General features: G+C 36.6%; 1 protein-coding gene across 2 annotated transcripts in view; it reads right to left on the bottom strand.

The window, feature by feature from the left end:
• Positions 1–15,088, bottom strand: part of LOC103719131 — a 33,616-nt gene extending 18,528 nt beyond the window's left edge. Inside the window, exons 1-8 of one of the 2 annotated variants that reach the window (XM_008808217.4) lie at positions 14,561–15,088; positions 13,654–14,062; positions 13,501–13,572; positions 13,332–13,394; positions 12,065–12,277; positions 7,787–8,377; positions 6,082–6,828; positions 4,964–5,245 (exon numbers count right to left, since the gene is read on the bottom strand). In XM_008808217.4, coding sequence (XP_008806439.2) covers positions 4,964–5,245; positions 6,082–6,828; positions 7,787–8,377; positions 12,065–12,277; positions 13,332–13,394; positions 13,501–13,572; positions 13,654–14,062; positions 14,561–14,934 — 2,751 coding nt within the window. In that variant the 5' untranslated portion in view covers positions 14,935–15,088. The remainder of the gene's footprint in view (positions 1–4,963; positions 5,246–6,081; positions 6,829–7,786; positions 8,378–12,064; positions 12,278–13,331; positions 13,395–13,500; positions 13,573–13,653; positions 14,063–14,560) is intronic. The other variant, XM_008808218.4, reaches the window with a different exon arrangement.
• Between the last annotated feature and the right edge of the window lie 225 nt (positions 15,089–15,313).

Genomic DNA, 15,313 nt, shown 5'->3' with positions numbered 1-15,313 from the left:
GTGTTAATACAAAATGTTACTAAGAATTATGGTGTGTAATGCGGGGCTGTATGACATATGGGATGTTACAATGTTAATACAGCTGTGTTAATATAAAATGTTACCAGGCATTACGGTGCGCGATGCAGGGTTGTATGATGTGCAGTATGGGGTGTTACAATCAGCATTTCAAACCTTAATGAGGAATGGATGCAAATATGAACAGATGAGCTAGTCCAAGATGTCAAGGATGAACAAGACTTCAAATTAACTTCTCACATAAGAGAGTTATGATATAGGGTCGGCATGTGGAACCCAGCATAAGGTGGCCCTGTACCAGTTGCATGCTACAATGGAGACCAACTGTATTTGTGCATATATGCATTATAAAAATTGGGGCCGGATTGCAAGTGATAATGGAGATATTCGGGGGCCCATCCACAAGCAAAGAGAAGCATCATGGCTTTGCAAAAACGTTAGGCAACAATGGTGGACTACGAAAATCTTAAGATCAAGGTTTTGTTCCTCAAGAAAGAGTGGTTCGTGGAGAGTCAATATAGCCTAAGCAAGAGGGTACTCCAGTTAGGGAATAATGGAAACACATAGGATGTCAACAAAGTGGGGAATGACTCATGGCAAGGAGAAAAATACTTCCAAACCTCAAAGATGAGAAGCAAGTAAAGCGACGAAAAATGTACCTCTTAAATATGTTATGCTATATCAGTAGTAACATATAATGCAAAAGCTCACCCTTTGTAGCATTGAGATATGGAGTTCAACGAGTCGAAGGACCAACTCGTTCACACCTACCTCAAGGAAAGGATAGTATTGTTGTGGCATACAGGCAAAATTCAAACAAGCATAAACAATTTCATCACTATCCTCAGCATTTCTGAAGGAATGCAATGCAACCTACATAAAATGATCATGGTGTGAAAAACCAAGCTTCAACGTTGGTAGCAACCAAGAAGTCAGCTTGAGGCCAAATGCCCACAAGTGCAAGTGCATAACACATGACCAAGTGTCATGGAAAGATAGAATGCATTTCAAAGCAAGGACAAGAAGTATCAGGGACCATTCTACCGCCATACCAGAAGAGGCCAATGATGTACTAATATCAACCATGAAAAGCAAACAACAAATGAACTCAAAAGGGTTGCACAAAAGGTTAAAGTTGAATAGGTTAAGACCCGAAACTGTGTCAGCTTAGGGCAACCATCCATGATAGGAGATCCCCTAAGTTTTCAAAATAACTAAGAATTCATGTCAGCCAAGTTTTATATTCCAGCTTAGCAGGATATAATACCAATCAACGCAGAGCCTTTGGAGAAGAGTTATTCACAAATAGGCCCCTTCATACAAACTATTCTTTTTCAATATAGTTCCTCCATCTTACTCTATCCACATACGATCCAAAAGCAAACAATGACGATATCAACCTCTAAGTAACACATTGTATATTCATCTGAACCTATAACAGTAACTTGTAAGAAATTACGTTTTTCAATCAGAAACCATATAATATTTTTTTCACATGCATAGATACATGTACTTATGGTAGGTGTGCATGCTTGCACGCATGCATGCATGCATTTATGGATGCATATGAAAATGTAAAAATGTAACTCCAAAACATAACCTAGTCCAATCAATCATTTGATATCACCATATATTTCATTATAAGCACCATCCAATTGGGACTGACTTCACCAACATCAAAATGGATGGGCATGCCCACGTATCTGAAGACCACTTTGAGAAGTAAATACTAATTATGTCATAAAAATGTTTGTTTCAAGAGATAGATTCAAAATTGTTGATCACAATCTAAAACACATCCCTGTGTCAACATGAACTTCCATGGCTCACATAATAAAGGAATGGCCACTTTAGCATGTTATATCTTTTTCTTTTTCAGAAACAATGATAAACACTGTTCAGTATGACAATCATGTTAGTACATGCCCAGCCTAAGCCATTGCAAGAAGTTATCACTAATCAGTAATTCCCAAAAATAAATAAATAAACAAAATTACAGACACATCCAAGTCATCAGTATGTGATAAACATAACCAAATATGTATAATAAGATCACTAAAGCTACACAGACTGATGATCATGCAATGTATAAAGTTAACCAATCCAATGATCAAGAAAGCCTTTGAAGTCTTTGACAACAACTTTCTCAGTTTAATAAAAGAATGAACTGATTGTCTTGGCTATCTAACCCTTTGTTATGCAAATCTGAAGCCTAACTATGGCCTAGCAACTTGTTGCTCCATGAAACTATTTGCAACTGCTTGACTGCTTCCTTATGGTTACCTAATACACAAAATGCTAAAAAAAAATATGCAGCTTGATCCAAACATCTCCTTTTGGGTTATGTTGCTTAACTTGATATGAACCTCGGTCCTATTAGGTCTTGACCCTTCAATTTGCCATTTTCTTGCCATTGTCCTTATGACTGTGAGAATGTCTTCTTGTCTAACAAGATAATGATCGATATTTGAATGAAACATACATAAAGCTTAATCCTATCAACTACAAGCACTCTATGATACTATTTGATAATATATGTTAGAATTTACCAACTACATGCCCAACATGAGCATGTTGTTCATGCATTTTGGTACTCTGTTCGTAGTTATGCCCACTTAATGCAGACCAGGACCAAGCTAAAAAAAGAAAGCGGTCCCACAAGGCCAAAAATAACTTAACAGAAAGCATCCTGGTATCAAATTGCATCCAGCGGCGAAACCCATACCATCAAATAGACCTTCACAGACAGAAGGATCTGACAGGCCACAGTCTTCTAGAACCCCTCCATAAGGGCATCAACATGCCCTGATCCAACCTAGACAAGTTCGAGCCAATCTGTATGCCATCCAAAGTATTCCGACAATGCCAAGATAACTGTGTGAAGTTCAAGCATCCAAGTTCGAGCCAGACAAGGGGCCACAGGACCTTAGGGCAACCCCCTCACTGTCAAATCCCATTTGACAGGAAACTAACTACTACCCAACCCATTCCGACAGCACTAGGTCCATCATCAAATCAGAACTTATTCTAGAAGCATCGATATGGTGAGCTTACCTATTCCAATAGTCTTAGGCAAGGTCCGCAATCTCGGTACCAGATATTGCACCAGTACATTACCACAAAGGATACATGTCAACTCTGCTCTCTCTTTTTGCATCAAGCTTGAAGAGGTTCTCAGAGGCTTAAGAAGGTCAAGAGAGTTGGAGTACTACTGGATGAGAGAGTGAGTTTTGCTACGACTATATGGATCTCACTTGTTAATAACTCCTAACAATTTTTCTGATCAATTACTAATGGTCGAATGAGTTATAAATGCCAGAAAAACTAATGAAAATTTTTGGAAAAATATTGGCATCATATTGTAGCTATTTTCCCTTTCACAAGAAGGCAAAGATGAAGTTTAGAATATGAAGAAATAGATTTTTTTTAAGCCTGGAGACAAAAACATTGACCATATTGCTCTTAGCCAGAACATCTTCCTTTGAGATTTCTCTCTTCCTAGATATGTATAATTTTAAAAACACTACTTTTTGAGGAACAGTAAACACCATTTTTTTATTGTGATTGTTTAGTCATCATTATTTTTACTATGTCAAAGAGGTGGAATTTCAGTATCTGTAATCTCAAAAGACCTTTTTTTTCATCAATCGTCATTTTTTAATTGTATTTAAGGTATGTTTTAGGATGTTAGACAATAAGCTATCATATAGTAAGTTTGCTCGGAAAGAAAAAAATCTACCATAAAAATCTAAATTATAGAAATGTGTATCAGTGACAGCAGCTATAACTATATACATTACCTTAGCAAAACTTTGATAGTGGTTCACTATTGCAAAGACTCCACATGTTCGAGTTCTATCATAAGATTACTTAAAATCATAGTATGCTATGTGTGTGTGTGTGTGAGAGAGAGAGAGAGAACAAACGTGCGCGCGCGCGCGAGAGAGAGAGAGAGAGAGAGTAGTGGGTGGAGACAACTCACAGTAAGTACAATTTCAAAGCAAACTGGTTTTCCCATGATAAGTAGGACATGGCCACAGGAAGGAGTTGGGCTGTTCGGCATAAAAAGTTGTTTTCAATAATGAAGATTTCTGGCATGGCAAAGAGTATAAATAGGAAAAGAAGAAGAGATGGTGTACTGAAACGGTGATGTCCATGCTGAAAGGAGTATTTGGAGTAAGGAGTTTAAACAATGGTGAAGTAGATTGTGCTGCTGAGTGTCGACTGCCTGTTTTCTAGGAGTTTTTTGTAAGGGGGAAAGGATCAGGTAAGGGCTGGAGTATCCTAGTTATTTCCAGCCTCTCCATGGTGAGATGTGCGAGAATTTGACATATCTTCTACATTAATCATAAAGGTATTATGGAAGGAAAAAAGAATACATTTACTTTCTCTAAGGATATTCTAGGAGAGGGCTATTTTTGATAATAGAAAAGTTTTCACATCAAATATTGGAGAGAGAGAGAGAGAGAGAGAGATTTTCAATGTATACACATCAATACCCATTCATTATATGAGGCCTAGACAGTAGGGACTATATTGGATATGTATTATTTGGTAATTGCCTCACTGGAGAATTTTTTGCATTACCACATCTCAACAATAACCGCCCAAGATTTGCTGTATAGATTTATTTCCTTCTCAAAAATTACATTTGGTTTTCGATACATATATCTACAGTTGATACAGGCCAGAGAAATCCACAAGTACAATCTTGACAACAACTTTCATAGGTCTCAAAGTTCCATAGCTCAGTGGTTCAACAAGTGGATAAGAATAGAAAAGTTTCTCACGCCAAAGTATGAGGATGAAAATGGTTTTATCTTAATAAATAAAAAGGAATTAGTGCCACAAACTACATCAGGATCTCTTAATATAAATTCTCTAGAGTGAAATATTCACAACTGATATAGCAAGACTTTACAATACAAAAATAAAAATCACAAACCTCACGAACAGAAGAACCAGGGAATGCGTGTGAAGCAACAGCTGGATCAGCTGCAGCATAGAAGTACTCCAAGGTTTCCCAATATGCATCAACAGCATCTTGCTTTGAAAGGATGAAATCATGTCGAATTCTAGGACGAAGATCAACCTTGACATGTGAAGATCGGAGGGTTGTTGACCAAGGTTCTTCAATGTAAGGTTTAAGCTCCAAAGCATGTGTAAGGATAGCATGTGCAAGGGCAGTTGCATCTTTTGCAGATTCTTCTCTCACTAGTTGAATCAACTAGAAAATAGGGAGAAAAGCCTATTAGCTTTCCTGAAATGCTGTTAAAGTAGGTAATATAATATCAATGTCACAAAGGCACTAGGTACTAGGCTTCTTCATCCCTAGGCAACCCCCATAAAAATGAATATGCATCTGATTATATGCATACCAAGTGTAGGCATAGTAGCAAACAAAAATTTCCAGAAAGAAATTTCCAGCAAAATAAACAGCAAATTATCCACCAAGGCCACAAGAAAACTATCTGAGCGTCAAGCAGCAAGCGAAGGTTCCAATACTCTAAGATTTACTTGCACAAAGGAAATTTGGCAAGCAAGCACATAGATTTGACACGTTGAAGAGAAGAAAATCACTAAGGACTAACCAAAAAAACAACAGCCAGAGAGAGAGATTTAACAATGTGGATTAAGAAAAACAGAGGCAAGTGGTAAACTAGCATATTAGTAATATAGTACAAATCATAGAAACAGTAAAAGAGTGTGACTTATGCAAATAGAATTTAAATATAGTCAAAATATTATGATACAATTTCTCCATAAATAAGCGTAAAACTATCTTGTAAGAGATTGTGGATGACTCACTCCATATAGTTTGCAGAGTGGATATTAAATGAGTGAACAACCATATTACAACTGAATTCAATAAACTAACTGATAAGTCTACAGCCTTCAATCCAGAACACCAGCTTTTGAAGTTTTACAAAATAAAGTGTGGTGTTGTAGTTACTAACAAAAAATATTTAGATGCAAAGCCAGGATATTATATGCATAAAGAAAAGCACTAAAAATAAATTGTCTTGTGAAAGCCTTTGGGAGCAGTGTACGTGAAATTATTACCTTCAACCGAAGTAAAATATTAATTATACATGAGAGACGTCCAGTTGCCTGAGTATCCATCAGGTGTCTGTACTCCTGGACAGGAAGATCTGAAATCCTTAATCCAAGTCTGCATTTCTCTACCATGTTATCAATCTCTTTTGGAGACCCAACAATCTGTAAGAACAGTTCAAGCGGCATTGTCTTTACAGCTTCATCCAGAACAAACAACTGGCATGTGCTGTGAGGATTTTTTAGATCATACCCATATTTGTTAGAATTAAAAGCATTATCCCAATCAGGTAAATCACTCAAATAACCCCACAAAAATTTATGCAAAAGTTTTGCTCGGATCATCTTTGCAGGAACAAATCCGTTAGCACGTATAGCATCAAATATCACAGGTTTGTTCTCTGCACGATTTGATGGCTTCAAACTAGTTAGTGAAATGACAGATTTACCATTCTCTGATCTAGCTGACCCTTGTCCACGAACATGCTTGTCAAAATCTCTGTGTCTCTTATGAATTCGAGCCAAAATTTCTGATGATAAATTATCTACAGAAGGGTGCAAAATAACCTCTGTTAGACGAGTTCGACTGTAGTTTGTCACCCCAGGGATACTAACTTGAACACATTTACACAGCCCTTCTTGTTGAAGTTTATTCAGAATACGGGTCAGAGTTTTCCTATCCATCCTTGTGTGCTTATTCTTCTCGAATCCCTCAAGCCACCTATACAGCTCAGACATTAAAATGAACTTCTCTTTCTGCAGGGAAGCAAAGGCAGATTAGCATTCTACCCCCAAAAAAAGCAGATTAGCAGAAAAGCCTAAAATTATATAAAAGAAGTATTGACATTATGATATAGCTATCAATATGTATTTCTGTATTTTCTTACACAGGCCACTAAAAATAAGATAATATGATACTTATTAACTTAATCTGTCGTAAGCTAGAGTTGACATGCAAATGAAAATAAAAGAGTGTTTGGTATATCTTAGTTGGGCTTCACAAGAATAAAAACCAGATTTGCATATCCAACAAAGGAAATAAAATTGAAGCTTCTGGTCGAAGTACTGCCCAAAAAGATGAGTCTAAAACCACTTTGCGTCATTTCATGTGAGGAATAAATGTTGACCATATCTGTCACAGGGGTAGTAAAAAAGGAGGAAATGATATTTGTAATTGAGCTTCATATTCTGTATCAAACCAACTTGCAGAAACAACCAAAAAGAGAGCCAAAAAAAATATATAGAAGGTTTGTTAAGACTTGAAAATATTCTGGACCAATGCCTGTGTTTAAATATAAAAAGACTTCAAAAGGAAAAGATGTTGCAGATCCTAATCAGAATCTACTAGACAATGTTTATTGAGCAAAATAAATTCCCCTGGTTCTTTCAAGTTCCATGACAAGATTCATATTTCTCTCAAACCACAAAGTGACTAAACAAAGCATACATTGCAGATGGTTCTAATACGGAACAACATTCCAATATCTTTTTGTGACTAAGTCTTGCAAATTGTTCAAAGCCACACTAGGATGGATGGATGAATGGATGGATGGATTTAATAAAGGGGAGTTTACATATGGTTAGAATCCTAAACATTTCTACCAACTGGTAGGCAAAGCTAGATGAAGCAAAGGGCTCACATACTGTTTAAGCACCATGTAATGTAATAATAAGCATAAAGCATTATGATAATAGAAAGTAAATGGCCAATAACCTTCAATCTTTTCAGTATCCTTTGTTCCCTCCTGTTGCCAACCAAAGTTGATGTAAGGCAAGGATACCTCTTTACTGCTTTCAGCTTGGACAAAATAGATGAAACTGAAACATGTTTATCTGATTGACGACCATTTAATCTGGGTGCCATACCATGCTTTGGATCATCACCTATGATTGAAATATCAAGGATTTGATTCTCACTCTCTGTGCCATGTTTAATTACCTGGGAATTCATGGTACATCCAGAACTGATGCTAGGTGGTTCTGATAAAACTGATCTACCATCAGTTTTCTCTGAGTGCAAAAACTCATCAGTGGAGTTAGTATCTTTAAATTGGACAGTTGAAGATGATTCAGCATATGGAAAAGAATCCCTTGTTTGAATAGAAATCTCAGGCTTATGAGAAAGCGCTTCGCAGTTGCCAGGATCAGCAATAGCTGAACAGTGAGGATAATTTCTGAATGTCCAAATGCGATAAAGTGGTGTCCTATCTCGAATCTCAGCCTCCCAAGGCATTTTAAACCTTCCACGCATAGCATTAACTCGGTTATATAATTTCTTAGCATTGAACCCAAGTCGTTTGCAAATCTGCATGTAGCAAAATATTTGAAGCATATTTTAGAAATGTTCAGTAATTCAAGAAGCAACAAGCATGTGAGTCAACCTGCATAATTACTTGATTCAGTGAACAAGCCAATCAATGAGCATAATTTCTATACTGATGAGAAAGCGCTTTCCTAGAAAAATAACTACTGTTGCAATAAGGAAACAGACAACTATTATTTAGATAAATGCATTACTACATAAAAAATAATGGAATTGGATATGATTAAGATTAGAACATTCAAAATCCTTTAATTAGTAAAGCTTCACATTTGTAAAAGAACCTGTCATTTCATGACTACACAACTAAGTATAAAATTAAATGAAGTGAAATGACTAAATTATTAAAACCATCATACAAGGAATATCTGCTAATACATCCTGCAATATTCACAAACTATTTACTAATACAAGCTAATTTTTGAACTTCTGATAAAAGCCATCAGAAGTACAATCTACAATAGTTTCCTCTATGACTGCAAATCTGCAATCATACCTCAAAAATGAGGAGCAAGCTTTTACACAATTTCATCGTCTCCAGATTTCAAAAGTAACAAATTCTTTCTGTGACTTCCAAATGAAGGCGACCCGAAACATTATGCTATAATCTGAGCAGGAAAAGGATATGAAATGTAAAGGTCGATCAATGTATTACAAAGTGGAAAGTGGATAGCCGGCCCATAGCAGCCGGGGTGTTTCATAGCAGATATTGAATAGGTGCTGCAGGCCATTAAAACATTTTAATAGCTTTTCTTACTAATATCGAAAATTAATACTTTACATCATCTTCATGCAAAAAAAAAAGGAAAAAGGTCAAGGACCAAGCTATAAAACATCACAAAGCTAGCATCATAAGTTATATATAATAACTTATACCTTCATATATAAACATGAATTATTCTCCATAAACTATTCATATCACATGACCAGAAGACATATCACTAACAACTAACACATTAGTAAGCTTGGGCCAAGACCTTTTTCTAATGGCCATCTGCCATCTAAATGATCTACTAGCTCTTATGTATAAGAGAATCTCCCTTGAAATTTCATCTTGCAAATTTTGATCATTAAGACAGAATTTCAAAATGCACTCAATCAACCTTTTCCATAAATTATTTTCAAGTTTATTCTTATTGGCATGGAAGAATAGGGTTTCAAGAAGTACTGTAAAATGGCCCTATAAGTTTTGCATGCCATCTCGAATGAATAATTGCCCAAATTAGAAAGTACGTCTCATCTTCATTCAAATGTATCTCCCTCTTAGCACTCGTCAAACCACCCCATATATAACTCATGGCCATGCCTAAGCATTTCTACCAAGGGCTACCACAATTTCAAAGCAAATGACACATTATTCCAAAATTTAAAGCTCAGAACTAGGCCTTCGATCTTCTTTCCTTGATCTTTATTATACCATTTCGAATTCTCTCAATCACTAACTCCATCCTCTCACTCATCATACTCTGCAAGCTCAAAAAGAATTAAGCAAATTGAATCTTTCCTGGTCTCACCAAATCCCTTTTATTCGTGAACTTTTTCATCATGCTAAGGCTGAAGGTATGCCCATATAAACTCACTTTGGCACATAGAGCTTGCTATAACCCAAAAGTGTAGTGGCTGCTATAGCAGCTTTTTACCTGCTATATCATGCAGTATAGACCAAAATGCTATAAGAGGCAACTACAGCACATAATATAGCAGTTTAGGTCCAAAACTGCTAAAGTGGCTGCTATGGCCAGTTTTTAAATCAATGATAAAGGCATGCAGATGATGATTAAATATGATCTTTTAGCCAAAGAATTGTATTTGTATACCCTCACCAATTATCCTGATTCCACAATCCCAAGCATTAGATGTTAATGAAAGCCCCCCTAGTCCCAACCAATAAAAGAACATAATAAGTTTCTCCAACACCATTACACCAAATAATCAATCTCCTCAAATGGATACCTAATGGTTAATATAGATCAAACCTTAGAAATCAGATCTAAAAAAAAGTGCTGATCTGGTTCTTTAGATAAAGCTCAAGAACAAAGAATAAAGGAAAGATTTTACCAAATCCATGATCATAGGTGCAACTCCTTAAGCTCCTGAGTGACTAAATCTAATCACAAAACTCACAACACAAGCAATATGGAAAACAATAATAAAATAGACTGAAATTTTATCAACTTGTCTTCAATTTGTTTAGGACAATCATACTCCAATATATATACATATATATATATATATTGGTGTATACATATATATACATATGTGTGTATATATATGTGTGTGTGTGTGTGTGTGTATACTAGAAACACAAGTGGCTTTGATCATTACTAGCATGAAAACACTAAGGCAGTGCTCTTACTAGTATTTGCTTATCCATTTTCATCATGAGATATCACTTGGATACAAGAACACCAAATCATGCTTAACTTACGATCAATATAAAAGTTATAGAATTTTTAACAGTGATCTGTGTCATCAAGGTACAGAAATAGTTCGCCTACAAGAGTCCATGAACAGCTGCTATATATGTATTTGGCATTTATGACTTCTAAATGCCGCTCAAGTATGGCCTTCATTCTCCAAAAACCAGAGTGGACAAATACCATGCAAAATTTTAAGACCATTACATGGTACCCTTTTCCTGCGAGGTTGCCTTCCAACATTTCTCTCCTAAATTCATTTCAATACTAACTTGGCATCTTTTTAGAGTATGACTAATGGGAAAGACAGACCACTCTGCTAAAGAGAGGACTCCCAAATTTCTTACATAGCCTAGCCAATTTTCTAATGGAGTATAACAAACAATAATCAGGCACATCATTTAGTCTTTTAGTTCCTTATCTTAAACAACAATTTCTTAGCTATATACTCAGTTGAACTCCAGTTCAATTGTTCACTAATTATTCATTTATTTAGAAGTATTTATTTAGTCTTACATGACCGGTTTTACTCATGGTACAATACTACCGAAGATTGTTAATAGCACTGTCCCTTATACTACATCCAGAAGGGGAGGGTGAAGATAAGTGAAGGACTGCATCAAGTCTTTCAACTCCAATCTTCTTTGGAAACAAGTTATTACAAGGAATACAAGTGTTGTACATGAGAAATTTACAGATTAACCACCTTGAAAGATTCCAGCTCATCAGCCAATTCCTATGTCAATTCTACATTTGAATAACAGTATTAATCAGGCTTAAGGTAGCTTCTTGATCAGTAATTAGAGGCATTATGACTTTTATGAAAAGGTATCAATCAATCCAATTAGATATTAAAAATTCAAGTTGTAATAAAACCACATATTATATATCTTGGAAGAACAACCAAACATCACATGAAAACAACAAAACACCATCACAGCATGATAAACATAACAGCAGTTGAATACAGTATGACCACCAAATGTTTTCCCTAAAATGAGTATGTATGTCCAAATTTATGCAAATTCATAATTTTGACATTCTATAATTATATGTATCCCATTGTCCAACAAAATGGGTTTTCGTGCCCATGAAATTTTATTAGTAGTCAATCTGTACAAGACTGGAATGCAAGTCAGACCAAAGAATCAAAAATAAGCAACTTCAGTAACCATGTCAACTTCAGCACAAAAATTGAGAACCAGAACTTCACCAAAAAATTAATTGGCCATTGCAAATAGAGGTTGCTAGATACCTCAGCAATGGTTATTCCTTTTTGTCCTTCAGCATCCACCATATCGTATATACGATGTTCTATGGGAAGATCCACAAACTGATCGGTAATCTGGCCTCTTTTTCCATGTTTAACCAGGTGTTCAGAGTCAAAACTATCATACCCACTCATGCTTATTTTTGGCTGAAAATCTTTAGGATCAAATTTCTTTAATAAGCGTACACAGCTGACAACCTGCAAATAGTTTAAAGCAAGAACTATATGAACAGATGAAAAGACTACATTGACATAAGGATAGTAAACATTCAAGAAAGAAGGACTGACAGATATTTAATGGTTGTGAGCGAAAAGGAGAAGGTGCTGAGGAGCAAATGCAATAGAAAACCCAAAGTTAAGCAGCAGGTATGTCTTCAGAAGTTACAGAAAAAACATAACCAATAAGCCTCATGCCACACATCTGGATTTTTGATTGAGGTCTGATACTTGTTTGAGTAACTTCTACCATTCTTCCAAAATAGGGTTAAAATTCACCAATAATACAAGTTCAAGCAACTCCCTACCCCAGATCATATCAGGTGCTTGCTGCTTTTAAACTCATCACATCAGTCACATATCCAGCATTTTATACTTCTGTTCCTCAATCAAAAGATTCTACGAAATACTCTCAGCCTAATTATGAATATCTAAAACTTAAAAGTTTATTAAAGGATCTGAAATAACAGTAAGACATCTCAAAAGAAAAATCATATTCATAATTTTCCCCTTTTGTTTGGTAACATCCTCATCTATTACCCCAATCTTCTTTATAGAGAGCCAAGAAAACTTAGACATTTACTTGGAAATCTCTTTGTCAACAATTATCAGTAGAATCTCAGCATTGTAAATATTTATGCTTATATTGTATAGAATGTGCTGATTCAATAGTTTGATTAATAGCTCTTATCCTCCAAAAGTGTTTTGTGGCGATCATAATGCACTAGCACCAAAAAAAATAGTTATATATATTTGGAATTAGCCCTGCCTTTACATCAATAAGAATTTAAATTTCCTATAAGACAAATATTCATCAATAGTTCAGTGGAGTTCAGGTTAATAATGATGAAAGAGAAGAGCTTCCCTCATGTCAATAACTCTAATTTTTATTCTCAAACTGACCATATAAGCAAAATGATCGGATCAAATGAAGGTGTGGTAACATAGGCAGGCCAAACCCAAAGCTTGCAGAGTCAGGCCGTAATAAAATTGGTTGGTTCAAGCATAATCTATAGTTACAATTTGTGGAACATACCCTGTTGTTAACTTTTGCTTGAAATTCTTCAACAAGGTGAGCATCTTTCAATCTGTTCAAGGTCTGTTAGTGCATTCATGACAAACACAAGCCAGAATAAGTTTGAAACATCAAGAATGAAACTAAGACAAATTCAACATATACATAGATGCAGAATAAAAAAACTTACACTTCTCCATGCCCTGTGCCCAGGACTTTTCCTATAACCAAGAGCCAATTTGATATCTGATGCAACAAGAACCTAAAAGAAACCAATATTACATTTATTCAGTGTTCACAAGCATATTTTTGAGAATAGATATATACTACAATTATAGTTGACCTTCCCGCTTGCTTCTTCCAGTTTATCACAAATAGCTTTCATTTCTGGTAGATAGTCTTTTATGGATACATCATCATTCACACTGTCCCCAGGAGTTCCATCTCCTTTCAAAGTACTTCCATTTGCATTATCAAGACTTCCTAAAATACCTGGCTTTGTAATCACAATTTTTTGTTGAGAATTTGAATTCAAATTTCTTGCATAACGATGTAAGTGTAGTAGATTGGTGGTCACATGTTGCGTGTTTTTTGGCCCACTTTCTCCCTCATCTGCTAATTCTTTCGCCCTTAACATAGTCGATTGCCGAATAATCAGCTGCTGATATTCCAGGTTTCTCACAACATAAAAAAAATTATTCCCTTTAATCCCAAATTCTTTAGCAAGCTCAGTCTGAGTAACACCATTAGTCCTGCAGAGATCAAAATACATTAATGAGGATGTATCATAGCCAAAAGTAAATAAAGCAAGAAGCTTATGTCTTTCTTAAGAGTCAAACCACGTAGATGACATAGCAGGAGTCAAATAACAGCCAAAAGAAAGCATGCAACAATTTCTAAAGATCCTTGCAGCAGCCATAAACATAAGAAACCAGATATTCTCATGCAATGAAAATCTCTCTCTATTATTTCTAAACATCAAGTGGGATCTCGAAAGAATTATTTACAGCATTTCGAAGCAAAAAATAACTAGCTGTAGCGGTGCATTTTGTAGAATGAGAACGGAATATCCTATTAGGGCTTATGCTAACTTATAGAGTCCCGCAGAAGGATTGGCACAGTCATCGATCGAAATCAACTGTGCCCACATAACTCACAACAGAGATAAATTTTAAAACAAAAAATAGATTATTACTACCGTTCACCAATAGCAAGAGTTGAAAAGAGAGAAATTGAGAAACAAAAGAAACCTGGCAGCAGCGACCCGCTCGAGTGTGGCCCTCTGAATCTGAGAAATGTCATGGTTAGCAGCTTTGAGATCATAGATCCCCAAAAAACTATCCCTGAGGTGCTCCTCCGCGACTATCTTTACTCCCAGCTTCTCGGCTACCTCAAACGACTGGATGGAAGGATCCTGGGAGCCAATAGAAGAGCCATCGGCTTCGAAGCGAAGCCCAGGGTGGGCGAGGAGGCGATCCCATATGGCCTTCATGACGGGCTCGCAAGGATGGAGGCCGGCGGTGGAGAGGGCGTTCCGCAAGCTCGGCCACAGGTCGGGGAGGAGGATTCCGGCCGCGGCGCGGGCGCAGATCTCCTCCAACGCCGAGCAGATGATAGAATCCATGGAGATGAGAGCATTAGAGATGGTTGGGAGCGAGGGGTGAGGGGATCTAGGGCTTTAGCGTCCGTTTCCCAGAAGGTCGGGGTGAGGTCTTAGCGACGATTATGAAGTGTGGCAGGGGTTTTCGTGATTTGGGGAGCGGAGGGAGGGAGGACATCGTAGAGTGAAGTACCATGCCTTGGGCTGGAACTGGCTTCAGGCCGGCCCGGCGAGCTGAGTCGGGTGTTTGGGTCGGCCTTGGGCTCAAAGATAGAATCCGATATCTGGCTGGAATTCGATCCCATCCATTCATTATAAAGATCAAAGCATCTTGGAAAAATTGTTAGGTAGACTCGGTCTACCAGCTTAATTGTAGATTGGGCCAATAATAACCCACCACATC

The sequence above is a fragment of the Phoenix dactylifera genome, chromosome 2, assembly GCF_009389715.1.
Source record: "Phoenix dactylifera cultivar Barhee BC4 chromosome 2, palm_55x_up_171113_PBpolish2nd_filt_p, whole genome shotgun sequence".
Classification (NCBI taxonomy): Eukaryota; Viridiplantae; Streptophyta; class Magnoliopsida; order Arecales; family Arecaceae; genus Phoenix; species Phoenix dactylifera.
The sequence above is the reverse complement of the archived record's forward strand: the minus strand, read 5'-3'. Positions and strand labels throughout refer to the sequence as shown.